This window comes from Phasianus colchicus, chromosome 1, assembly GCF_987193195.1.
Source record: "Phasianus colchicus chromosome 1, bPhaCol1.hap1.1, whole genome shotgun sequence".
Lineage (NCBI taxonomy): Eukaryota > Metazoa > Chordata > Aves > Galliformes > Phasianidae > Phasianus > Phasianus colchicus.
This window is the reverse complement of record NC_143436.1, coordinates 187,551,662-187,578,353: the sequence shown is the minus strand read 5'-3', so window position 1 is coordinate 187,578,353 and position 26,692 is coordinate 187,551,662. Positions and strand designations below refer to the sequence as shown.

The following is a 26,692-nucleotide window of genomic DNA, read 5'->3' as shown; positions in this document are numbered from 1 at the left end:
TAGGTAACTCTAAATAAGAATTCCAACTTATGCTGCTGATAAAAATGAAGAGAGTGAGACTTCAGATCAGATGAAGAACCTGCTTTTCAGAGACTGCCGAGGCATTTGATTTCTACCTACCTGTTTTCTCACTGTCAAATGCCAGGGCAACCACAAAGGACAGACTGTTATTACAAAGCCAGCAACACTTATTTTATTTCACATTTTGCAACTGGTTCATATTTGAAGCCAAATTCAGATGATAGCTTTCTAATTATTCTCTCAATCACTTGGCAAACTGTGAGGAACTATAAAACAAAATGAGCAATGATATATAACAATGCTGTGTGGCAGGGAAAAATACATAGAACTATTCTTGGGTGGACAAACTCAATACCTGGAGAATGCCAGGAGTAAAGTCCATCTATAAAAGTCACATTTATGCCCAGGGACAATTTAAGCATTTAACAGTTAAAGATAAATTCTGTAGTAGTAACACAGATAACAAAATGGTACATTTCTCCTAAAAGCACTTATATAGAACCTGGAAAGATGCCCAGAAAGAGCCCGAGGCATGTAAACCAATGATAATATTTGTATGTTCTCCAAAATAAGACAGTACCTGTACTGCCTCATCAATAAGACTAGAGTGGTGCATAGACAATGGGCACTGACGATAACAACTTTCTGAAAAAGTAAATTGGAATAGAGGTAAAAAGGGAGATACTATAATGCAACAATTCCTTTTACGGGAAGACTACTACTCACTGGAGAAAAAAAATTTTGCTCTGATGAATACAGAAAATAGGCATTTCCTTGGATAAATTTCCTTTTACATTTCAGAAGGAAGGAAAAGAAAAATCAAGTAAACTGCTGCTTACTCGAGAAAGTCTGTTCTGTCAAGTGTGCAATTACTTTCCTCTAGCAATGATGGAACTGCAAAATAACTATTCAGAAGTGATACTTCTCAGCAGATAGTCCTTCTCTGGTTCAAGCTATGAAGCCGTGATAACTCCATCTGTATTTTAAAAAGGATCATGATGCTTTATGTAGTGTATCCTGCCTACATTAAGTAGAAAATATCTGAGATATTTATTTTTTAAAATCACTGCAAATAAAACTGGTGTAAAAATCTATATGAGCACTCTTATCTTGGTTCCAACCAAGACTACATTTAGCAATACAGTTAATCAAACAACAAAAGACTATTTTAAATTGGAAAAAGAAGTCTCCAGAATAATTTATAGTATTTATAATTTATAGTATATAGTATAATTTATAGTATAATTTATAGTATTTTAAAGCAGGGCACACTTGTGTAGAGGTAAGTCTCAAAGAAGCAATGTGCCATAATACATTATGTGCTGTTAGAATATACAGAAGCTTGCCCCCTGGTTTTTGCAAATAAACAGAGGCTGGTTATCTCAATTCCTGCAAAAATGATAGGGCATACCTCTCTCTGTGTGATGACTGAACACAAAAAGGCAGAATGCAGTTACCCAGTAGCTTCTTCTGCAGATGTAGCTTCAACATCATTCTCAAAAGTGGGGCAAAACCTGGAAGCAGAAGGATCCAATTGCCCTGAAAATGATATAAAGTAGGACACAAGATGCTTCTCAGTTATGTTTGCTGTGAACAGCCCTAATTGCCAGCACATGCTGATAGCAACCAGTGATACACTGTCAGTATCTGCGCCTGGTATCTGTGTCAGCCATGCTGGAAGCCAGGCATGAAGGCATGCAGGTCTGCCCTCCTTTGTACCACATACACCTGATTTTTACTGTTTATTTGATGCAAATGAGCACATGGCATCTGCCACTGGGGGACCTCAAATCAAACTATACATTTCAAACTTGATCTCCAATAGAAGTCCATCCGTGCCCCACTGAATACTCCTGGAGCTTGAAAGGAGATATATCTGAAATGCATGTTTTCCAAAGTTTTCATTGGTTTGGAGACGTCACATTGCATGTGCCACCTGTAACTTTTGCAGGCATTGCCACCTGCAGGCATTGTCCTTAGTTTTAATCTGCTAGACTTTTGTTCAAATGCAAAGAACAAGGCCTCTACAAAGTGGTTTTTGTGTTGTTTCTTTTTTTCACATCTGTAACCCAGATGCATCACCTTTATTAATTATAGGCAAAGCTAGTCCTGTAAGTTAAACAGGACTGCTTTATCTTCATGATGTGAATTTCCCAGGCCATGGTGCACGTCATTAATCATATATGCACCAATTTCTTTCATGGCGGGAGGGGCAGGAGTCTCACACAGCACCCTCAAAACAAGATGGCCTCATATTGACAAACAGAGGAGTGAAGATTATAAATCAAGAGAGTTGCGAGCCCAGCATCACCAGTTCTCATGCTTTAATGCTTGAGTAAGTTTCAGTGTTCCTACTGCACATCAGCGAGTACAGGAATATATAAGAAAAGTCTCAGTCAAATTTGACATTTTAGTATTAAATGTAGAGAAATCATATTCAGCAATGCCTGGACAGTCTGGAGAGTTGTGCACAGAGAAATCTGATGAGCTTCAACAAGAGAAAGCGTAGAGTCCTACACCTGGGGAGGAATAACCACATGTACAGGTGTAGGTTATGGGCTCACCTACTGGAGAGGAGCTTTCAGAGAAGGACCTGGGTGTCCTGATGGACCACAGGTTGGCCATGAGCCAGCAGTGTGCCCTGATGGCCAAGGCCAGTGTATCTTTAGGTGCACCAAGAAGAGTGAAGCGAGCAAGTTGGGGGAGGTGATCCTTCCCCTCTGTTCTGCCCTGGTGAGGCCACATCTGCAGCGCTGTATCCAGTTCTGGGCTCCCAAACTCAAGAAAAACAGGGAACTTCCTAGAGGGAGTCCAATGAAGGGCCACAAGGATGATGATAGGCCTGGAGCATCTCCTGTATGAAGAAAGGCTGAGCGATCTGGGGCTGTTCTGCCTGAAGAAGGCAGATGTCATTATATTTATATTGAAAGCACAGGAGTCAAGTGAATGGGGCCAGGCTGTTCAGTGCTGTGCAGCAACAGAGCAAGGGGCAACAGGCACAAACTGGAACACAGAAAGTTTCATATAAAAACGAGGAAGAATTTACTGTGAGGATGACAGCACAGGTACAGGCAGCCCAGAGAGATTGTGGAGTTTCTTACTTTGCAGATATTCCATACCCATCTGGACACTTTCCTGTACAACCTGCTGTAGGGAACCTGCTTTAGCAGGGGGTTGGACTCGATGATCTCCAGAAGTCACTTCCAACCCCTGTGGTTCTGCGATTCTGTATCCTTACATTGCGCGTAGCAATGGAGCACGGAAATCATAGGCACCGGGGGAAACCCCGCCTGGGAGCGCTGAGCCCAGAGGCCAGACGGGTCGGTGAGGGGAACGGGGCTCCCGAGCCTTGAGCTGACAGCCTCACACGGCACGGGGTAAAACCCGCCGCGGAGAGCGGAGATTCACTACAGCGGAGGCTGAGGGAACCGGGGCTGGGCGAAGCGCGAGGAGCTGTCAGCCTTTCAGCAGCGTTAATAAGCGCGGCCACCCGCCTCGCTGCCGCCTCACAGCCCCCCGTCCGGAGCGCTGCCCGCTCTCCCCTCTCACCCCGGGGCGCCGCCCGCGCTCTCAGCGGCCGCCGGGCGCCGTGGGCGTGCCCCAGGTGAAGCACCCGCCCCCGGGCCGTGCCCGGCCCCCTCGGGGCTCCGCTTAGCCCCGCCCCGGCCCCTCCCAGGCAGCTCCGTGAGGGGCAACGCGCGCGGCGGGGCCGTTAAAAGCCTTCCCGCCCGCCCGCGCGTTCAGTCGGCGGAGCCGCCGCGCGGCCGGCGGGCGTCAGCGATGCTGGAGAATGGATCTCTGAGGAACTGCTGCGACCCGGGCGGGAGGGGTCACTTCGGCTCGGCGGAGCGGGAGGCGGCGGCTGGAGGCGCCCCGCGGCCCGCCTGGGTGGTGACGGCTCTCTCCAGCGTGCTGATCTTCACCACCGTGGTGGATATTTTAGGCAACCTGCTGGTCATCGTGTCCGTCTTCAAGAACCGCAAGCTCAGGAACTCAGGTAAGGCAGAAGCGGGAACCCGGAGCCGAGCGGGCGCCCCGCTCTGAGGGGAAGAGCCCGTCTGTGGGGCTCAGAAAGTCCCCTTCAGACAGGGATGTGCGCGGGACCTCCGGGCGCCCAGTGCTCTGTGGGTCCCTCCGCGCTGCGCGCTGCTCTAGCGAGTGCGGGTCATTGCGAGGCTCTTAATGAGGCGCTGTGCGCTCCTTGTGGAGCTGCTGCTGTTGGGGGGATCGATGTCACGTTTTAAACAGTGCTTAAAAGTACGGGATGAAGAAGGAACTTGCCCGGAGCACTGAGGTGAGGTGTGTGGGAAGTGGAGCTCCGGCTCTGGACTGCTCGTTGGAGTTTGCTGCAGTCCTTCACGACGTTGTTGTTCTCTGCTCATGTGTCCTCCGACCAAAATAAAGTATTTTCCTTCTTTTTGAGTCACGTCTATAGTTGTTTTCTTTTTTCCTTTATGTGCTAGAAAGTGGCTTTGTGTGCTTTGTGAAACTTCTCATCTCTGCTGGGCAGGTTACACCTGCCTCCAACCACATCACTGCCAATCGCACCCCTCGGGTTTCCCTTTCCCCCCTCAGACTTGTTCTATCAGATCCACACACAGGGCTGTGACCCCGGGGTGCCCGCAGCTCCCTGAGCGGGCTCTGAGGCATTCTGATACCACTCTCTGCTTCAGGTCCTGGGAAGATGACCTCGTTCTGTGTTGTCTGCCCCGTGTTCCGGGCAGCAAAACCTTGCTTGAGAGCTGTGAAATCATATGCACAACTGTATGATCTTGCATCTATCCGACCTCATGCCTAACAGCGTGATGCTGCCTTACGAAGGGGAGGAGGAACTGGGTAACTGGGTGCTTGAATTTCCCGGTTGTTTTTTTGTTTTTTTTTTTCTTTGTGGATCACAGTTCCTCCTGAATTCCACGTGCAGTGTTTCAGCATCTCCTACTACCTGGGACAGTGCACTCATTCGCCCTTATTTTTAATTAAATAAATTTTTAAGAATATCATTGCAAAGAAACGAGACGTCTCCCAGGGGAAGAAATGGAGAAGGAGCTGCTATATGCACTGGGTTCGGCGTTTAACTGGTACTTAAACTGCGTGTTCTAGAGAACTGAACAGTTATCGAGAGCAGCAGAGCAGTACCGAGGTGAGGACAGCGATGCCCGGTGCTGAACCGGGAAAGGGAGCACCGCCAGAGCTTCCCTTCCCCCGGTCCGGGCTTCGGGAGGCTTGCGATGGAACGCGGAGCCGGTCCCAGCCATCAACTCCCGGCCGAAAGGGGAGCAAGAGGGGGATTTCCTCCGGACTGCTTCCTTCACTCAATGACAGCAGAGGGAGGAGTTGGACTGGAAGAGTTTGCTGCTTGGAAGAATAAGCTTTAAGATGCTGATTAAAGTGCTCCATGGTGTCTGAAGGCTGATGAAACAAGACAGTCTTCTTATCTAATCTGAATATATACTAATTTATTTCCTTTTAGTGTCATCCTTTATGTGCTATCACTGACCCTGTTTCATTGATCTGTTAATCTTTGATAAGTATCCTGAAGAACAGCAGGGAGTTCCTTCAGTGTAGTCTTCATAAAGTTAAATACCTTAAAATTGCCAGTCTCCAGCTTGCCATCAGGGAGGGATGTGTCTTGGGGATAAAGCTGAAAGGAGATAGGTTGATAAATGTACTCAGAAAATTTTGTAAGTAGTGAGCAGAGGCAGGGAACAGTGCTGTTGGTGAAGTGGTGGAGAGAATGGGGAAGTGATGGAGAGCTGAGGCATTGCTCAGGAGCCTTCAGACAAGGAAAGATGTATCAATAAGTGGACCTAGGGCTGCTCCTTTCTGAGCCAACTAGAAACATGCCAGTACTAGCAGGATACAGGGATGTGTGGAAAAAATGGAATGGTGAGGTGAAAAAGACATGATGAATTACTCTTGTCTCTCTACGACATTGCTTATTACAACATGAAACCAGTAGAAAGCCTGTGGGCAGCAGAGAGAAGGTCTAGATGACTGAAAGAAAAAGGAGTGATAGCACTGTGAATGCTTGATTCTCCCTTGAAGTAGCTAATGATAGTGATTCTTCCGGAGGAGTGAGAGTAGGGATCTTTCAAATAAACCACTGGTTTATAAGAAATAAATTAAGCAGCTCTAACAATTTCTACAGTACAAATAGTAATCCTCTATTCAGAGAGCAAACCAAGGCTTTATCATATTTTCAGGACTTACCAATGTTCTGTTCAGTGATTTACAAAGAAATCTGATTATTGCAAACAATTTAATTACACATCACTCTCCTGAAAGCCTGGTCAAAAGCAAATCTGTTTTTCATGCTGATATATAGTATGAGACACAGAATGGAGTTGAATAAGATGACCCATTAACCTTTAGGTTGGTAAGTGTTATGCTTAGCAGAAGAGAAATAGAGAATGGTTAGGACTGATGTTCTTAGAGTTTGTTCATTCAGTTCTTAAACAGTGGGAATGTTGCCAGCCATACAATGGAAAGACTGCTTCATGGCACACAGAATCTTCTTTCCTACATTTAGATTTGTTTTTGGAGGAGGAGGGGGAGAATTTGTGCAGGCTCTTCCAAGTAGTGCATAGTATAATTGGTATGAATCAACATGCTTGTCTTCTTACATAACTGCACCCAGCCTTTCTGTGAGAGGCTGAGCAATTTCTGATCTCTAAAAGTGACTGAATTTACAGAAATTAATGCTTTTATAATTTCTAATTTTAGAGAGGAAGTAACTTAGTCCAACACACTAGAAAATGAAAGAAAATTTTGTATGTCAGAATGAAATAAATTAGCCTGTCTTTCTATTTGACACTGTGTACTGAATTTTCAAAAGTGACTATTGATCTTGTGTCTTCATTTAAGTGCGCCCAGTTGGAGGCAGCTTTTAAAGCACTAAACTTTTCCAGTGCTAAAATTCATGTACGCTAAATAGTCACTGCTGAGTGGTCAAGTGTCCTGAGGGTGTATCCAGTCACTGAAAATCACTAGATGCTTTTAAGAATTTTGGCATACTTTTGTATAGGCATAGCTCTAACCATAACATTACAGCTGGTGTAAGATCCCAAGATGATAGAATTCAGAAGGTAGGAAAAGACAAGACATCTCTCTTGGGAGGGAGATAGAGCAACCCATTTGTATTTCACTGGCCTTAAAACTGCAAAATCAGTGGGAAATGAGAATTAGACGCATTAACTCAAATATCATTTCAAATAGTAGAGAAGATTTTGAGACCCTTTTGGTTCAGCAGAAGACTTAATATTAACCTTGGTGCACTGCCAAAGAACGCATTAGCAGAAAGTGATATTTCTAGTATGTTTTGTCAACCCACTTTAATCTCTTCCTTTACTACTTTCCTTTTTATATATAACAACTAGCACAGCACAGTAATACTAATACCCTTTCAAATAAAAATTCATGGTATTTTCCCCACATGTGATCATAGCTGCACTTGCATGTTAATTAAATCCAATGAGTGAGTTTGTGTGTGTGGCTGTAGAGATGGACATGCTACTCAGATGCATAGGCATTGGTACAAAGTAAAACATTCCTGCACATAGAATTGTAATTTTGGAACTCATCTTTCTACTAAATAAAAATATCCAATAATATAATCAAATCTTGTACTCTTTTTTTCCTTGCTATTTTCCTTTCTGTAGACTTCATATTTCTATCTGTGATATAGTTTTCCCCAGTGTTATATGCTGTTTTCAATTATTCTTCATATCTTTGGATACAGCAATTCAAGTTCCATGGGACAGAGAACAGCCATCTCCTCAGGTGGAATTTATATCTTCTGATTTTAGAAGACTACAATGGAGATACCCATTTCTGAGCTTCTTCCTTTGGGCTCCCTTTAGAATTTAAGTAGAGAAGTAAACATTTTTGGGGCACAATTCAGCCAACTTATTTTTTGGCGTCTACATTAGTTCGGCACGATTCAGAGCACAAAAGTGTTTATTTCTTTCTATTTAAAAAGAGAAAGAATCTGGAGGAACTATCTCAGTGTAGACATTTACCTTGTGGTGGGATGAAATAAACATGAGAATTCAAAGTCATCATGTAATTCTTCTAGTAGCTTGCTTAGCTACATTTTTAAATTTGCACATTTTTCTTCTCCTCACTGTCAGTCCTCCAAAAGTTCCCATTGATCCAAATAAGACTGATACAACTTAAATCTTTCCTGGGTCCTGAAACCACTTGGAAAATTTGGCTTTGAATGTCAACACTGATGCTGAAAAGAATATATTTTGATGAGCAGAACATGGGTGCTTACTATTTTTGGTTTCAGATAGGACCCTGCCTAACAGAACTACTGTACTCCGACTTCTTGAAAGCTGGATCTTAGCTCTGGAAAGTGGATCTTGGCTCTGTGAGCGTGTGTGGCCAGCAAGCCCTCATGTTCTCTCATGTCCAAGACCTTTAGCCTTGAAGCTGCTTGGTACTGAGCAATCCATGGGGACATGATTTCAACATTCACACAAGTTCATTGAACGCAATACTCTGAGCAGCTTGGTCTGGTGGTTGGCAACTCTGCACAAAGCAGGGGAGTTGAAACTAGATGAATGTTGTCGTCCCTTTCAACCCAGGCTATTCTATGATTTTCAGTATAATAATTCTGTAGTTCAAACTTCTTTTAAAATTCAAGTTTTTGCTAATTTATAGTGTGTACAGTCATAGTATAAATGACTCTTCTTGGTACAGTAACTCACTAATACAGCTCATCTTTTTCTTCTGTATGTTCAGTCCCTGCAGTTACTTTTCTTTCAGCACCTGGCCTCATGCCTTATGCTATTATAATTCATTCACTTTCTACTCTTTTAGTCCTCAAGAAAAAACAGATCTTGACATTTCCCTATATTAATACAGGGTCTCAACTTTGCGTTGTCACAGTACATTATTTCTCTCTGTGTTCTGTGACCTAATATTTCTGAATCAGACAAAGTTATTCCAATGAAGGATATCTCTGGTACAACAGTTTTCTTTCATCACTGTCCAGGCAACTGTAGTAGCAGACTGTGTGATACCATGGCAAATAGGCTTCCAAAGCTAGATCAGTTTAGAGCAACTTTCCAGGTGCACAAACTCTAGCTTTTATTAAGTAATGCTTAATTAAGTAATAAGATTCGTACAGCCTCTTTAAATTAGCTCATATTGAATTTTATTCCATTTTCCTTTACTTGCATCTTTGTCTCTTCTTTCCTACCAAATGTTGCTTCTGTAGTTTTTCCTACAGGTGAGATTAAAAAGCGCAGAGATTTCTTGATCCATTCTTCCTCTCCAGCTTACTCCCTGCCTTAATTTCAGGTGCCATGTTAGCACCTAGTCTGTGATAGACAGATGGATCTTCCAGAGGTGAATTGGTAGTATTTTATTTTTTGTCATTATTCTCTGACTAATTGTTAAAGTTATGGCAAAGTTCATGCAAAAGTTACTGCTGTTCATGCAAAATGAAACAGCAGTTGTACTCCATTGCAGCAAGGAAGGGGGAAGTGGGTACTAGAGGTGGGACCAGCACAGGTGCTAGGGAATCATAGCAAAGCTGCTCATCTGAGTGCAGCTCTTCCCTCCTCGAAAGAGTAGTCAGCTCTTTCTTCCTGAGAGAAGAACGAGAGGCCACATTCAGTCCCTTCTTAAACGTTCCATCTGTAAATTGAAACAACTACCAGCTATTCTGTGAATATTTGCTTTTATCTCCCTGAAATATCCAGCGCAAACACACCGTCAGAGACAAGAAATTAGAAGGACCTCTCTCTGCAGCTGTATATGCAAATTCCTATGTGTCTTAGTAGCATTTCCTTTACAGCCGGCTCTCTTCTGGACTCTGGACATTCTTTTCCTTTTCAATACTTGCTGATTGCATGAGGCGTGACCTCTCTGCAGTAAAGCTCTATTCTTGGGTCAACCAGCAGAATCTCTTCAAGGATTCATGATGCTCTTTGACACAATCAGCCAATGAGCTAGAAGACCAAATCTACTCACAGGGAACCAGCACAGCTCATTTTAAAAGGCTGTAATGTTTTCAGCTACTCTTAGTAGATAGATATTTACTCAGTGGCTTAAACCATTCTATTGAGGATATTATAGAAGACTGTTTTCAACTCACTGAATCAGTAACAACCTATTCTCTGTTTCTAGGAGTAAATCCTATTCCTATTCCAACTCAAACTTCATCTGAGTAACAGAATACGTTCAGTTGTGCTCCAAATTTTAGCTTCTTTTAAAATATCCTTTACAAGCAAATACTGCTGTTAAATACACTGCCTGGTTCTCAAGAATACATATGAGAATAGCTACATTATGCTGGGCTAATAAAACTAAAAGACTTTTTTTTTTTTTTCCTTTGTGGAAAGGAAGAAAGATTATGGTAGTGCATTCTGAGCAGTTGCTCTGGTCTTTACATTTCCACTTTGACAGGGGCATGAAGTTGATTTCCAGCAAAAGCTGATGAAAGTATGGGTGCAACTTTGTTGTTCTTCTTAACTGCTCTTGTAGATCTAAAATACTCTTGTTAACAATACTGATAAACAGTGAGCTGTATCAGAGTCAGTGTTTTCCTGACATACACCTGAGTACTGATCTTGACATAACAGGAGATAATATTAGCCTAAACACATTCATTGAACAAGGTTATTGATTTCTAGAAGCTACATTACTGGCATTCTCTTTTAATTATTTATTAATTATAGATATATTTGATTATGCTGTTTAATACATGATGCTTAAATTAGGTCTAGAGAAAAAAAATTATTCTTCTCACAATGTTACTAATTTTATTTGGCTGCTGTTTATGGACTTTAACTGAATTTAACTTCAATTTTCAGTATTTAAATACATACACGAAGACTATACCAATATTGCATCACTTCCACAAACATCATCTTCCTTCTGCCATTTCTATCACATCTTTCATGTCACATCTGTCATCTGTTTTCTTAGATTGTCAAATTTGCACAATGAGGGCAACAACAGCTGTCAGGAAATATCACATGCAACCACTGGATTTTGCAGTCTGACTAATAAGATAGGGAAAATATCTGCTTAATGCATCAACCTTGTAAATATAATTATGTTAACAAATTATAAGTTCAGAGCTAACATTGAAGGGGAAAATATATCCCTGCATAAAAGACAGGTACCTATAAAGAAAATCCTCTTATCTCTAAGGTTTGCTTATACACTGCCTGAAATTCTCAGCATCCTCTTGTACTAAAAGCAATTAATTTTTTCCAATTATCTCAGTATACACAACATTTAATTTGAGTTCAAATAATGAAAAAGACCTTACGTCAAATGGCTATCAACTACGAATATTTTTTAACTAATCAGTCTAGGTATTTTTATTTCCTTCTGCCTCATAGCTCAGACTGTCTTTATTAGAGTAAAAATAATCTACTTTACTGAGTATTAACTGCATAATGAAAAACCTGTGGGTATATAACGACTCACACTGTACAGATCCTGGCTGTGGTGATGTCTTTGGGATCATTATAGTCTTTGGGACTCTTTCTTCTGATGTTCTTAGAAGTAGACAATTCTATTCAGTTTTCCTACTGACAAGGATTTAACTAATCCTAGAAACCATTTCTAAACACATGAAGGACAAGAAAGTAATTGGTAGTAATGAGATTGGGTTTATAAGAAGCTAATTATGCTTATCCAATCCTGATAGCCTTCTACAAATACATGATTAGCTTGATGGATCAGGAGAGAACAATAGCTGTTGTCTACCTTGACCTCATTTGGAATTTTGACACTCTCCCATAGCACCCTCTTAAGACTATCTGATAAGGTAGGGCTAATTCAAGTGAACAGTGAGCTAAATTGAAAACTGGTTGAATGACTGAGTCCAGAGGGTTGTGATCAGTTGCACAAAACTCAGATGGAACAAGTCACTAGTGGTGTCCTCCAGGGTTTTTTTGGGGATCAACACTGTTTAATATCTTCATTAATGGCCTGGATGATGAGACAGACTGTACCCTCACCAAGTTTACAGTTCAAGAAGATCAGCAAAGTAGCATATGGAAGAGGGTTCTGCAAACTGGGTAAGTTGAACCTATCTTTGAATATCTAGATAAGGAGGGAAATTCTGACCCTGTTCAAGCCAATGGGAATTGTTTTTCAAAACTCTTTTTGTTAGAATCTGGTGCTACTTCCTGCTTTCTGTGCAGCTGTCTCAACACTGTTCCCTGCCTCCCAGATTGGCCCAAATTCTCTGGCTCAGACCATTATGTCTAGATAGAGATTGTCCAGACTCTGCTACCATGTGGAATATGAAGACAGAATCGTAGTCAAAACAAAGAAACAAACTCCCACCTGCTCTAATCTAACCAAGGAACTCTCTCTCTTTGTTAGTGACCATCTTTTTTCTACCTACTTGTTGGCAGATATAATTTTAAATGCCCCCTGTTATATCAAGTATAGAATCAAGTACCATATATCAAGTAGAATCCTCATCCACATGCCAAATGAACATAATCTTTCCCCTATTCCCTAGCAAAAAAAGTAAATCTGCTGTATATCTCTGCCTTATTGGAACAAGTTGCCCTAAGAGCCCGTTGAGTATCCACAGTTGGAAATAGTCAGAATCCAATGGACAGAGCCCTGAATGACATGCTGTCATTGACCCTTCTTTGGGGTGACTTGGACTAGATAATCTTCAGATATCTCTTCCAACTTCAACAATCCTGTTGATATTCCTATCTCTACCACCCTTCGCTTAACTTGCTCACCAAATCACAATTCAGGCTGAACTGAGCTTTTTCCAGTCTTTTTGCAAGACTTACTGGAGGGAAGAGCTAAATTTAGGAAATCATCATGACACATTTTGTTTAGATTAAGTTGAAACACAGACCAGACAATGCGTTAGCAGAGTATACATGATCACTTTCTTTGAAACACTTTATTTATTAATCTATTTAAGTGTTGTTTACAAACCTATGAGTATCATTATAAGATGAATCATGCAAGTGTACTTTACTTTAAGACTCTGTTTCCAAAAGAAGCAGATGGCACAGACTGACAACAGCTTCTGAAGACATTCAACTCTATACGCATGTGCAGTGATGAGGTCTTCTAAAAGCTAAGAACAAAAGGGGTAAGACTTTTCCTGACTGAAAGATTCATAATGGCCATGCTCACCAAGTGTCATCTACTTACTTATTCCACAAAATAGGAAACAGGAAGGAAAAAACAGATTAAAAAAAAAAAAAAAAAAAAAGACTCCAGAGAATGTTACAAGCATTGGCAGCTTTTCAACCTGCACAATCCCAATATTAGATGTTCCCAGGTGCTGTATACCTGGGAACATTTTAAATAATTGCAAGTCTTTGGATCCCCCAACATATCTGGGAGGAATCCCATACTGTAGGGAGCAGCAAAACTGGTTTATATGTACATGCTTCACTGCTGCTCATTATTGGTTGTATGTCTCCCACATGCTGAAAATCCTTCACTGGAAGTCCTACAGAATAGTTTAATTCATGATGTCTTCATTTCCATAAGGAGAAATCCCAACATTTTTACTGGTTAAAATGCCTTGTTCTGTTTAAAGGATTTGCTAGACTCAAAAATGCACCTTATCATGGCTAACTAAATTTCTTGACTAGGTAGTGCTCAATATCTCCCTTAGTCAGCAATAATCTCAATTTTATTCATTCGAAATATCTGATGAATTGTCTAAGCAACTGTGATATTTTCAAATTATTTTAATTATATTTCAAATTAGTATTTTTATAGTTTTTTTCTTTTAAATTTAATTAATTTCCTAATGAATATTAGCCAAAAACACAAGTCAATCAGCTAGACAAAACTAAATATTATTTTTTTTCACATTACCTACACATGCATAATTCAAATTTCCGTCCTCCTTTCTAAAAGAATGTAGAAGATAAGTTATCCTAAGAACCTGAACAATTTTTGTTGCTTTAAGAGAGAGAGAAAAAAACATTTTTATGTTTGCATGAATTTGACACAAATTCAGGCTAAAAACAGTAGCAAAGGCAGTTATGTGTTTACTGAGCCTAAGAGTTTTTGGGAAGGTAACAGAAGATGAAGTAGTCTTTCATAGAATTGTAGAATGGCTTGAGTTGGAAGGGAACCTAAAGACCATCCCTGCTGAGGGCAGAGACACCTCTCATTATCTCAGGATGCCCAGGGCCCCATCCAACCTGGCTTTGAATGCCTCCAAAGATAAGGTCTCCACAACTTCCCTGGCAACACATTCCAGTGCCTCACAAGCTCATACAACACCTGCCAGAACGGAATTAAATTTTGTCCAGTTTTCAATAGTGAAATTCCCTTTCTTTGTTTCCATACTCCAGCCCTTCATAATCTGAATAAAAATTTAATTTTAAGAGAGTTGTATTTTTTTGTTTTTTAACAAAATAACAGACTACAAAATGCTACATATTTTTCTTTTTGTATGTGGAATGCAATAGAGTGTTGAGAGACTGAAAAAAAAAAAAAAAAGTATGTTATTAGCAAAAAGGTTATCTAGCAATTTACAGGATCCAACTAGATTGCAACCTTACTGTCCACAACTTTTCATATTGGCCCCTTTGTCAGCAGCAAGTGAGTTTTTATACTTGCTGCTTTTCCTGTAGGTTTCCTATTCTCCCTCACTTGAAGCAGTCAACAGTTGTGATTACTTCAAGTGAGAAAAATTAAGCTGATGCTGTGTGCTGATAGATAGAGGAAACACAGCTCCTTTACTTTATTAGTGAAAAAGCAAGAGTATTTTGTTTTTATTCAGTGATTGTATTCAGCATTTGGAGGTTTTTAAGCTAATTCATCAGTGGTGCCCACAGTGGGAAGCACTCAGAATGAGTCTGTCCTCTGTCTGAAAACCGATGGTCACCTTTGGCAATGACATTCTCTTGATAACTATGGGGGCCTTTCCCCTTCCCTGACCACCCTGAAGACAACATCTTTCATTGTAAGAGCAGTGGTGTAACAGAACTTCACCACTGATTGCTGCAAAATGCAGCTCAGTTGTGGGTGGATAGAAATAAAGAAAAAGGTTATTCACCCTTCACACCTTCTGTCAACAAAAATGGTCTGGTTGTCTAGAGCAGTGGCTGGTAAGAATCTGAGTGAGGATGTTGCACCATACCACCTCAGATCAGTACAACGCAGGAGATGTAGAGGAAGTTTTGCTTCCATCTAGTGTCACTGAAACTTAAAGACCTCATCATGAAAGCAGCTGTGTTGGTACGGACCAAGGACGTGGGTAGCCTCATATTTTTTCTTTACCTGTAGATGTAAGCAGACACTCATGGAAAAAAACTGTGAACAGAACAAGCACATATGATATTTCCTGTGTTCTCTCTTTTTTTTATTGCTTTCAGCTCAGAGCATTTACTGAATCTCATGCATCGTCTTTTTAGTGAATTTCCATTTTCCTTCAACTATTTTTTCAATCTTTCCTTTAAGACAGGTAAACCTTTTTGCACATTCAAGATCCTCCTCGAATAAGAAGTTCTTCAGGTTTACTACCTGTTGCAACAACCACCACTTTTGTCTGATTTGAATCCTATTATCTTTGCTTAATAACTCTAGCTCATCTGTTGCCCCATCCCTCAATACCAGAACCCCATATTGTGTCATTTTGGAGCAGTGTGCTGGACAGGCTCTCATTTTTTGCAAGGTATGCCTTACAGAAATGGCATTATCCAGTAAAGAACAGTAAGGCCTATGAACCTTGCGCTTTCTTCCCAAATAGTTTTCTGGGGAGATCTTCTGCATCTGTCTCAATTTCAGACCTGTTAAATCAAAATATTTTTTTACTTTAAGACAGACTTATGAGGAGCACTTTACAATATGAGTGATAACCTGTGCGTTCTGTTTCAGGGTGAAATTCTTGACCACAACCTAGAGACACGCATGAGCTTAGACACGCAGAGAAACCCAAGAAGACCAGCAGGGCTGGTGAGTAGGGCACTCTGCTGGGACCATGAAAGACATAGGCTCAACTCCTTTTACAAATAAAAGGTCTTCTACCATGTCAGTGTCTCAACTACTAGGCAACAGCAGATTCTCTAGAAAAGACCATTGTGCACCTTCAACTTCCCCTTTTCTCTTGGAAAAACTCAAAGTACCAGGAAAGTTCATCCTGTCTCAGAAATTATCAGAAACCCACAAAAATATTTATAACCCCATGAACATACTATCTGAGTAGCCATCAGACTTTTGCTTTGGAAGAACGAGCCACTTGCTTTTGCCTTCTGCCGTTAGACGGTGCGATTTATTGTCTCTGGTTTGGCTAGTGCACTAGGTGGCAATAGAGAGTCACCACCGTCTGTGTTCAGCATGAATACTTGCACCAGAGGAAACCACAGTTTAGCACAATTATAAACCTAGAGGTAACAAATCTGAAGGCTTTACAAAGTTCTTAACGGCACAGCATTAAAAAGGTTTTTTGAACCTGGGATTCATGACAGCAAACTTAGAACAGATACGAACTGTTCCATGTTTAACAAAACAGAAAAATCTGAAGCTTTGCTCTCTAAGGTATGCACATATCAAGCTGCCAAGCACACCAAAGTCACAATATCAAAAACATATTAAAAAACAGCCCTTTTCAGCAACATTATGTTGAATGGATGTCAGGGGGAAGTTCTTTAGTTTGAGACTGGTGAGGTGCTGGAACAGGCTGCCCAGAGATGTTGTGGATGGGGCCCTGGGCCACCTGGTCTACTACCAGATCTGGAGGTTGGTGGCCCTGCCATGGTAGAGGGGATGGAACTTGACACCTGAGACCCACAGCCTAAAAATCATCTCCTGAAAATGTAGCTTCCAGCTTCAACTCCTTGTTATAGTCCAGAAGACCAGGATCTGTCCCAGTCCAGCAGTCTGCTGGTCACTAAGCTTCAGTCTCAAGCTCCCTTTTACAGTCTCAAGCTCCCTTTTACATTCTGAGCTTCTAGTCCTGTGAAACCTGTATACTTTGCATTGGAGTTTAAGAAAGTTTGAAAAAGGGGTGTACAAAGCATTCTCCACTAAAATATCTCAAAGTGAGGTATTTGTATCATTTTTTCTTAAAATGAAATATGTTTCTCTGCATAATTTCATGGTGCTTTCATCCAGAAAGTGGATGAGTAGGGTTTAAGCCCTATGTAGTCTGTACTCCAGACTTTGAAAACTGACAGGAACTGAGACTTCTGATTTTCAAGGGTGCCTGAATTTCTTCTGAACAGAAAGCTTTCTCAAAGCCAATAGAGAGCTTCACAAGAAAAGGGTAACTCCTACACTAAATATTCCCTTTATGCTCTGTGTGTAGTATTTCCAGTGACTGTAGATAATTTCCCTTAAACATAGCATAAAATAACTCAGATTCACCAAACACCAAATATTTTGTACAATTTCATAGAACATACATTCCTAAAAAGAAATAATCTGAATGTTTAATAGGCCAAAGATTCAGCATCAACTCATTGTTTACGGTACTTTTTTTTTCCCAGAGTCTCCAAAATACCTCCTTTCTAGCAAAAACTTATCACCTGTCTCTTTCCATTACATCTGTCTGCTATATATCCCAGAATTTCTGAAATTATGAAACAAAATAGCAAAGGAGTTTGTAACTGCTTTTAAACAGCTATATTCAATGAAAACCAAAATCCATCTGGCATTCTCTTATGCCAGATTACGTGAAACTTTCTGTTAGTAACAGATTGCTGAACATTAGATTACATTAGTATTTTTTATCAAAGAATACCCAAGGTTATTGCTTGTAGTGTCACAGGGAATCAAAATGTAAAAGATATAATTCTCTGCTCCACCTACTATTAGTGTCCACTTGTGCTGGCTTCATTCCCACTGACACTGAGTGGATTTACATCTGAATTGGGCTGCCAGGACATGTTCAGTTCAGTGGATGAAGATCTGTCTGGATGGCTGGGCCCAAAGGGTAGTTGTGAATGGCTTTCAATTGGGGGCTGCTCACCCATGGAGTTCCCCAGGCCTCAAGTTTTATTTTACATTTTTGTAAATGTTATGGATGAGGGGGATCAAGTGCACCCTTCTTAAGTTTGTGGATGATATCTCATTATTCCAGAGTGTTGATCTGCTTGAGGGTAGGAAGATTTTGGAGAGAAATATGTATAAGCTGTAGCCATGGGCTGTGTCCAGATGTGTAGGCTTCAGCAAGTCTTCAAGAAAGAGTGATGTAGCTACTAAAGGAACTAAAAAACAAAAGTTATGAGGAGCAACTGAGGGAAGCGGGTTTGTTTAGGCTGGAGAAGAGAAGGCTGAGGGGACACCTCATTGCTCCCTACAGCTACCTGAAGGGAGGTTGCAGTGAGGAGGGTGCACAATTATAGGTGCAATTATAGGATGCAAGGAAATGGTCTCAAGTTGTGCCAGAAGAGAGAAGAGGTTTAGACTGGATATCTAGAAAAATTTCTTAATGGAAAGGGTGATTAGGCATTGGAACAGGTTTTTCAGAAAGGTGGACATTCCCTGGAGATTTTAAGAGATGTGTGGATGTGGAACTAAGGGGCATAGTTTAGTGATGGGACTTGGTAGGGCAGGCTCATTGTTGGATTTGAACTTGAATGTCTTTTCTAACTTGAATTATTCTATGGTTCTGTGATTTATTCTTCCTAATGGATTATGAGAAAAAATAGAGTGGACACAGGTGCTTTTAATCAGATTAAAAGGATCTCTATTTAAACCAACAGTGAAAAACTGCAGGAGTTTAAATGCTTTAAAAAAATAATAATCAAAGAATCCTAAAGTAAAGAAGAAAAAAAAAAAACAGACAGTGAGGAATGTGAGACATCCACATGCTATTAATATACTCCAGTTTTATTTGCTTTACACTGACCATGTGATTCTCCCACTTCTGTGGTTTCTTATGTCCCAGATCAGCACCTGGCATTCCAAGATTATTACATAGCAGTATCCCATGAACAACAGAGAATTAAATCATGGTGCACAGTTAACACTCAATTCCACTTCCATTTTTCTTCAGCAGGGAAAGCATCAGCCTTTCTCCAGGGGCAGGTAATAACTCACTGCCTGCTCTTTGAGCCAAATAAGCTGGGGCACTCTGGAAATAGAAACAGAAACCTACCCAATCCTAAATTCTGGCTACCTGCCTGGTACCAGTTCTTCAGTGTCCCCACAGTCATGTTTTACTTTCCACATTAAAAAGCAAACTTTGGGAGGACTGCCCTCAAGCCAACCCTCAAATGAGCTGCAAGAAATATCGAAATTACAACTCTCTGGGAAATTCTGATTGGTCAGAAAAAGGTAAGTATCACTGGCAGCATCGAGAACCAGCAATCAAGGCCAGAACATCCATTTAAAAGCCACAACCTGGACATTCAACAGAAGTTCTGACTATCTCATTTATACAATCCTTCCAGAAAATGTGCCAAAAATAAATGAATTTTCTGTAAGGATTGTCAGCTAAAGATATAGTAAAGATCCACATGTACTCACATTTAACAAAAAAGCTCCAGGAGTGGTAACAGCTACACAGTTCCATCACAGTAGTAATCTGTTTTGCAAAAATCCTGAACTCTGAACTGGAAAACTTATAATTCACACCTTAATTCATCACTTTGAATGGTCTTTAGAAGAATCTGTGCCATAAAAGATTTGCCTGAGCAGTTTGGCCCTTAGTTTTAGTCTCAGAGCTATTCTCATACATTTGTGACTGGAGACATAGACTCGTGAAGTCATTTTTATACCAATTTGTTCTTAGTTGAGTATGTTTCTTTTTTTATCTGGTCCAGACCTTGAGACTCCTCTTCTGGAGCTCAGAAATGACTTAGACTTGGACCTAAAAAGATGCACTACAGAAGTTCCACGCAACAAAGTTGCATAGTTTTTATTACAAATCACTAATTGTGATCAAGTGGAATTTGAGAAGGGATAGTCATCTTGGCTGGGAGATTGACTGTTTTCTTCTTTTGAATATGCCTTTTTGATCTCCATCCATGTTGATTTAGACTCAAACAGCAGATCAAACCAGACATTTGATGTAATGAATCCTGGCTTAACATGTCTGGGGATTACCATACTGCTATTTCTCTTTGTCTGAAGGTAAGATCAGTTCATTGAAAATTTGTAGGAGCTATGAAAGTTCAGACTTGGTTGTTTTTTTTTAATATATCCAGATATAATTCTAGTGTTTGCTTTTTTATTGTTATTGTTATATGTACCAAATTATTTTCAGTATTTCACATTCTTATTAATAAGAGGTTTTTATTTATTATATCTCTAATGGTCTGGTTAATGGATCCTTTAAATCTACAGCAATTCTCCCATTTACTTCATTGTTCATTAAAAAGGTCTAAATGGCAGATAAGTTATACAAACATAATTTAAATAAAGACAATAACATTAACATAAAAATTATATTTGATTTCTATTTCTGGTAGCCAGAAACAAATACTGAGCTTCATATTAGGATTTTTATCAGAAAGGGATGTCTTCACAGCTGAAGAGGGATGTTGTATGCATATGACTTGAAGAAATATCACTTGCAGAAATTTGAAGCTGTAATTGAGACAGTAAAACATATTTTTCCCCTTTAATGTGTTACACTAATGAACTAAAGGATTAGACTCACTTGAGTATTTTGCTATCATTTTAAAAATCAGAGGAAATAAAAGTGTTCTATATGCATTTATGTTTAATGTTTATATGTAAGTAGCTTACAGAATGAATGAAACCACACATCCTGAAGTAATACCTTTGACTAGATGGCTGTCTAGAAACTGAGCACAGATTCTGTTTTTATATGTCTATCACAACAAAAAAGCCATCTGAAGCCTTCCAGAACCTTTTTTTTTTTAAGGTTATTTTAATACAGGAGCAAGTGCCTGGCAGAGGAACGAACTATTTTTCTATGTGGTCATCACCATTATCTATGCATTTTTGCCAGCGATGAACAAGAGCCTGCATGCTGCTCTCATAAAAATCTGCATGGCCGTCTGGAACATGGCTTGTCTTTCATGTCACTGTTGCCATTGCTTATATGCACCACCCACCACCTCACTGTGCTCACATCCACTATTTGGGCCTCCAGAAATGTTCAGCATGCATCAATGAATGTCAATGGGTGCCTTTTTTTCCACGAGGAGAATTTAATAAAGCACCTTTACTTCTTATGTACTTCCATGTCAGGCACCATTTTGTCAGACTGCTCCTCTGCTCCCATGTGTCAAATGGCAACAAAATGTAATGGAATATTGGTGGGAAGGGTGAGCCTCTATTGCCAATACCACCAACATCCACCTCTGACATCATGAGCCAACGTAACAAAATAGCATTACTTTCAGAGCATTCCTTGTGTGTTCCACAAGAAGACAAAATGAAGTAAGAAATCTGCAAGAGTAATTCTAAATTTTCCATAGAGGTCTGAACATGAAACTGGAAGAATAGAAGAAATATCCATAGTCATCAATTCTTGGTATTTCAAAAAATCTGCCACATTCATTCACTATTCATTCACCATCTCCATGTCTCTGTTTTCGGCTTATATTGTTGCTAAACTGTTTCCCTAGTTTGATAGTAGCAGAGAAAGAGGCATTGTGGCATTTGTACACCCTGATGAACAGAACACCAGTGGATTATTCAATTAGGTTATTTAGAAATTAAAGAGGATTACAAAGCATTCAGACAGATTAGCTATCAAAATTTAAAACAGTACAGATATGTAACTTTTGAGTCCTTGGCTAGATGTTTGGTGTCTGGTAGGTATTTCTTGTAATTGAGTGGGCTTTCCATTCCAGTGAGCAAATGCACTTCTTATAAATGAATATAATATTCAATCTCATGAAATTGAAATCTACTGGCTTATCTATTGGGTAAATTATCAAGACAATCATTACAACTAGAGGAGCTTTCTGTGGTTTCTGTTTTGTCAGATAGCCCAAAGTTTCCTCTTTGATTACTCTGTGAATGTTATTAAGGTCATTCAAAATGCTGTTTCTTAGTTGTATCAAGGAACACTTACTTTCTCAAAACACTTAAAAAACATCTAAGAACTTTGATTTTCCAAAATGTTGATTACATACTTTTTATGAATTAGAGAAGTTTCTCTCTATTTTTGTAGGTTGCACTTATATAATATTAAACTTCATTCTATAGTCAGCCACATAGAAAGACAAAAACTTTGGATCTTACCTTGTGACACAGTGTTAACACCCAAACCTTTAAATAGCCATAACAGTAAAAAACTGCTTGAGGCCTCTAGAGATAATGTACTGTCTTTCTCCTACATAGTAAAATGGTATGTTATCTTTTTGACAGATTCATTGCTAGCTGTCCTTGTTCAGTGCAAGAATTCCTAAACTACATATGCAGTTTTGATATTCAGTTGCCAAATATACCTTCCAGTTAATTTCCAAAAATGGTTGAAGGAGCTGAGTGCTCAGTTGATTTTAACCAAATAATTACATTTTAAGTATAAGCTGATGCTAGGAGGCCCTGTGACTAGATTTTAGCACGCATCCTCATGAAAACATAGATGTTTTCTAACCTTCTTCTGAATATGAGGAAAAATGATTAGAGAAATTCTTGTTGCTGTGATGTAAACATGTTCTGATAAAGATGCCCTTGTTGCTTTTTCAGTCTTGTCTTTTATCATAGTTATACCTAGAAGAGACCTTTGAAGTTCCTTCATCTTCCTGTGCTCCAACCAGGGCCAGCAGATCAGTACTGACAAATGTTTATTTAGTTTTTTCTTACTATCTCCAATGCCAGGCACAAAGCAAGATGTTCCACCACCTCCTTCCTCATGCCATTAACATCTTTTTCTCCACATCTAGTCTGAATCTTTCCTGTTGTAACTAAAGTTTTTTTTGTGTTCAAGTTCAAGTTCAAGTAAAGTTTTTTTGTGTTGTGTTCTGGGAAAGAATTATATCCTTCCTGTCCCACTTACCTGAAGATTGTTACAAACTACCTTCCAATTTTCTCCCTAATTTATTTATTCTTTCTTCACAGATCATAAAGCTAATAAATATACATTAGAATAGTATAATCAGGGTTTACGAAGTCAGTTATCCATAGCTGTGAAAACACTTGTATACTTTACAAGTACATAAAGAGTGAAAAAAAAGATGCTAAACTTATTACAAGGAAACATCCAAAATAAGTTGTTCACCTGTCTTGAGATGAGCCAAGTTTCTATGGCTATGCATTGGTAATTCAGCTCTATTAAGTTCCCTAGCCGGTGTGCAAATTCTGATGCTCGTGGCCTTTTCTTAAAATAGTTGAAAGAGTTCACCATTCCTTTGTTCTAATTAAGAAAGGTAGACTTGTAGGAGCAGGTGGAGAAAATAATGTACAGGTGAAATTCTGCCATTTTTTAAAAAGTAATCCTACAAGGTTCTGTGTTTTCTGTCCCCCAACTAACGGCATCCTTATCCATAGCAGTATTTCTGTGTTTAAAATTAAATGTTTTGAGAACTACTTTGCTAGATGAGGACAAGAAATCTCAGAATTTTTTAAGATGAATCAGCTAATTGCTCTTTTCAAAAAATAGTTATACCCACACAATTTTAAAAGGTGTTGTGTCTTTTGCTCTTCAGTTCAAGAATGCTACCAAGAATCTAAAGTTCATAGCTCTCCTGGGAAGTCTCTAGAGAATTATTTCCTAAAAATCAAGGGAGCCACTACATGTCATGGCAAGGCTCTCATTTTTCATGAATATAGTTTAATATGTCACAGTTTTATTATAGTTTCCTTCTGTACAACATTTTGAAATTTCATTGTTTAAAGACAGCACATCTCGAGCATATCACTAAAATTTCTTTGAACATAATCAGAAAAAAAGGCCTAGAGGCTTCTTCCATACATTTAAATGCTTTCTTTCTCTTGCAATTGCACCTTTTTACTATGTGCACATAATTAAATATACCTTTTGATAGAAAGTAGTGAAGGAAGTTCACTCTTTCTTAGTCAGTGCAGTGACAAAATAACTCCAGTACAGCTATTCATGCAGAAAATTTCTGTTAGTCTATTGTGCATCCATTCAGATTATGTACAAAACAGCACATCCTTCTAATTCCAGTAGATATTGTTTCTATATATCCTTCCCCCTGATAAATTTCAAGCCTGTTAGTATTCTAGTCATAGATTAGAGTGACGTAGTAGCCTGCCTACCTAGTGCAATTTAGACTTTTTCTTTCCTTTTATTCTTGTTCTCCAGCTGTGGAGTTAGCTATGCTGAAACAACTCAACACAAGCTTATGTAATGTCTTGCTATGTTTATTAAAGTACAAAATGGAAAGGAGGGTATAATCCATTCACCAAACAATTTGAAGCATCATGTTGCTGCAGCTATTTCTATGGTGGCCTAAGCTGAATGATAGAATTATTTACTCTACAGACCCAGTTGATCTTACATAGTTGCTGCTTGCCGACATAACCAATAATTTAATGTTGCAGATATCCAAAATAATATGGTTCATTTTCTTCATGTTCACAACTATGCTTGCTTTCAGACTTATGTCTATGTATCTTTCTTTTTCCTCAGGTAATGCATTTGTGGTGAGCCTGGCTTTGGCTGATCTGGTGGTGGCCTTGTATCCATACCCACTGGTGCTCTTAGCTATTTTCCACAATGGATGGACTTTGGGTGAAATGCACTGTAAAGTGAGTGGCTTTGTGATGGGACTAAGTGTGATAGGCTCTATTTTCAACATCACTGCAATTGCAATTAACCGATATTGCTATATATGTCATAGCTTTGCCTATGACAAAGTATATAGCTGTTGGAACACAATGCTCTATGTCTCTTTAATCTGGGTATTAACAGTAATTGCAACTGTGCCAAATTTTTTTGTCGGCTCCTTGAAGTATGATCCACGCATCTATTCATGCACATTTGTTCAGACTGCAAGCTCCTACTATACAATTGCAGTTGTGGTAATTCATTTCATCGTCCCTATCACGGTTGTGAGCTTCTGCTACCTTCGAATTTGGGTCTTAGTGCTTCAAGTTAGAAGACGAGTCAAGTCAGAAACAAAACCAAGACTGAAACCGAGTGACTTCAGAAACTTTCTTACCATGTTTGTGGTTTTTGTGATTTTTGCCTTTTGCTGGGCACCTCTAAACTTCATAGGACTGGCTGTAGCCATTAATCCTTCAGAAATGGCACCAAAAGTTCCTGAGTGGTTATTCATTATAAGCTACTTCATGGCCTATTTCAACAGCTGCCTTAATGCAATAATATATGGACTTCTTAACCAGAATTTTCGGAATGAATACAAACGTATTTTAATGTCACTGTGGATGCCAAGGCTTTTCTTCCAGGACACATCCAAAGGAGGAACTGATGGACAGAAGAGCAAGCCCTCTCCTGCTTTAAACAACAATGACCAAATGAAAACTGATACCTTGTAGAGGGGTGATGGTTAATGCAAAAGTTTGTCGCAGAAAACTCCAATGATAGAATTGCAATGTTCTAGTCATTCTTGCTGACTCTGGGGGACCTTCCACTTGGATGGTACTTTGTGACTGGAATACTGTCTTCTTGGTAAAGCACATTGCTCATAATTCATAATTTATACAAGATATCAATTGAAAATACATTTCAAAATTAAAGCAGCAGATGAGTGCAAACTATTTTGTTTTTGAGAGTTGAATTCAACTTCAAGGCACTTGAGGCATGTTTTTATTCCTGTAGGAACCTGGCATACTTTCTCCAAGGTCAGGATTTGGTTCTCAAAAGATGCAGCAAGGGTACTTGTCTATGGGCACAGCAGCTCATCATGGCTGCAGAGTGATATTTTATGTTCAGTGATACAGAGCCAAAATCTCGTCAGTGGTGCCCAGTGCCAGGACAAGAGACAATGGGCACACACTGGAACACAGAGGTTTGCTCTAAACATCAGGATGCACTTCTGTAGTGTGCAGACAATGAAGCACTGGCACAGGTTTCCCACAGAGGCTGTGGGGTTTCCTCCTTGGAGATTTTCCAGAGCTGCTTGGAGATGGTCCTGGGTACCCGGCTCTGTGTGTCCCTGCTTGAGATGTGGTTGCATCAGGTGGACCCAGAGGTCCTTTTCCACTTCCACCATTCTGTGATTCTAAAAGAAGGTGCATCAGATACTCTGTTTTCCATACATAAGAAAAATATCAGATTTCTGTGCAAGTACTGGTGGCAGTAGTAGTTTCTATGAATCATGAATTGGAATCATACTTATTCATATCAATTGGAACTTGATATGAAAGTAAATATTAGCATCAAAGCCTTTTCTGGCATGCATACACTTCTTCTTACATGCATACACTGTATTTCTATTTCCCTATTTCATGATAACGTAATGTATTTTTTTCTTACATATGTACTTCAGGCAAAATTCTTTTAGAGAAAACTGAATTTTCATTGTGCTCCATTTATTTACCTCAAAATGTACAACTAAAGTAACTTGATGCACTTTAACATAATTGCCACATTTTCAACAGGCTGGAAATTGTGGCATATGTCCTGTAGTAATCTGGAATAGCAATTGGACACCAGGCATGATAGCTCAGATTGCCTCAAGTGACAGTAGACACTAGTGAGCGACTGAATGAAAAAACCCTTTTAACTGTAACGGCAGCTGAGATACTTGCCTCATATGTAGACATCTAGTCTTGAATAAAATTTACCTTTGGTGTCTAATCTAATGTAAGCTTCAACCTTCCCTATGTAGAGAATATCTATCAGCAG

The 26,692-nt window shown here is 39.7% G+C and overlaps 1 protein-coding gene across 2 annotated transcripts; it reads left to right on the top strand.

Annotated features, from left to right (window-relative positions):
- The first annotated feature begins 3,778 nt into the window (after positions 1 to 3,778).
- Positions 3,779 to 25,997, top strand: MTNR1B (melatonin receptor 1B). Of its 2 annotated transcripts, none has more exons than XM_031616095.2 (2): positions 3,779 to 4,018; positions 24,512 to 25,997. In XM_031616095.2, the coding sequence occupies exons 1-2, from the start codon at positions 3,802 to 3,804 to the stop codon at positions 25,378 to 25,380; spliced, it is 1,086 nt and encodes a 361-aa protein (XP_031471955.1). In that variant the 5' UTR covers positions 3,779 to 3,801; the 3' UTR covers positions 25,381 to 25,997. The 2 variants fall into 2 exon arrangements, with proteins under 2 accessions (XP_031471955.1, XP_089990169.1); XM_090134043.1 differs by lacking the exon at positions 3,779 to 4,018 and adding an exon at positions 15,874 to 15,948.
- Positions 25,998 to 26,692: the final 695 nt, after the last annotated feature.

Bases quoted from the DNA above. Each gene is read 5' to 3' on its own strand.
- MTNR1B (XM_031616095.2), top strand. From the start codon at position 3,802: ATGCTGGAGAATGGATCTCTGAGGAACTGCTGCGACCCGGGCGGGAGG. The intron at 4,019-24,511 runs GTAAGGCAGAAG...CTTTTTCCTCAG, and splicing joins CCGCAAGCTCAGGAACTCAG to GTAATGCATTTGTGGTGAGC.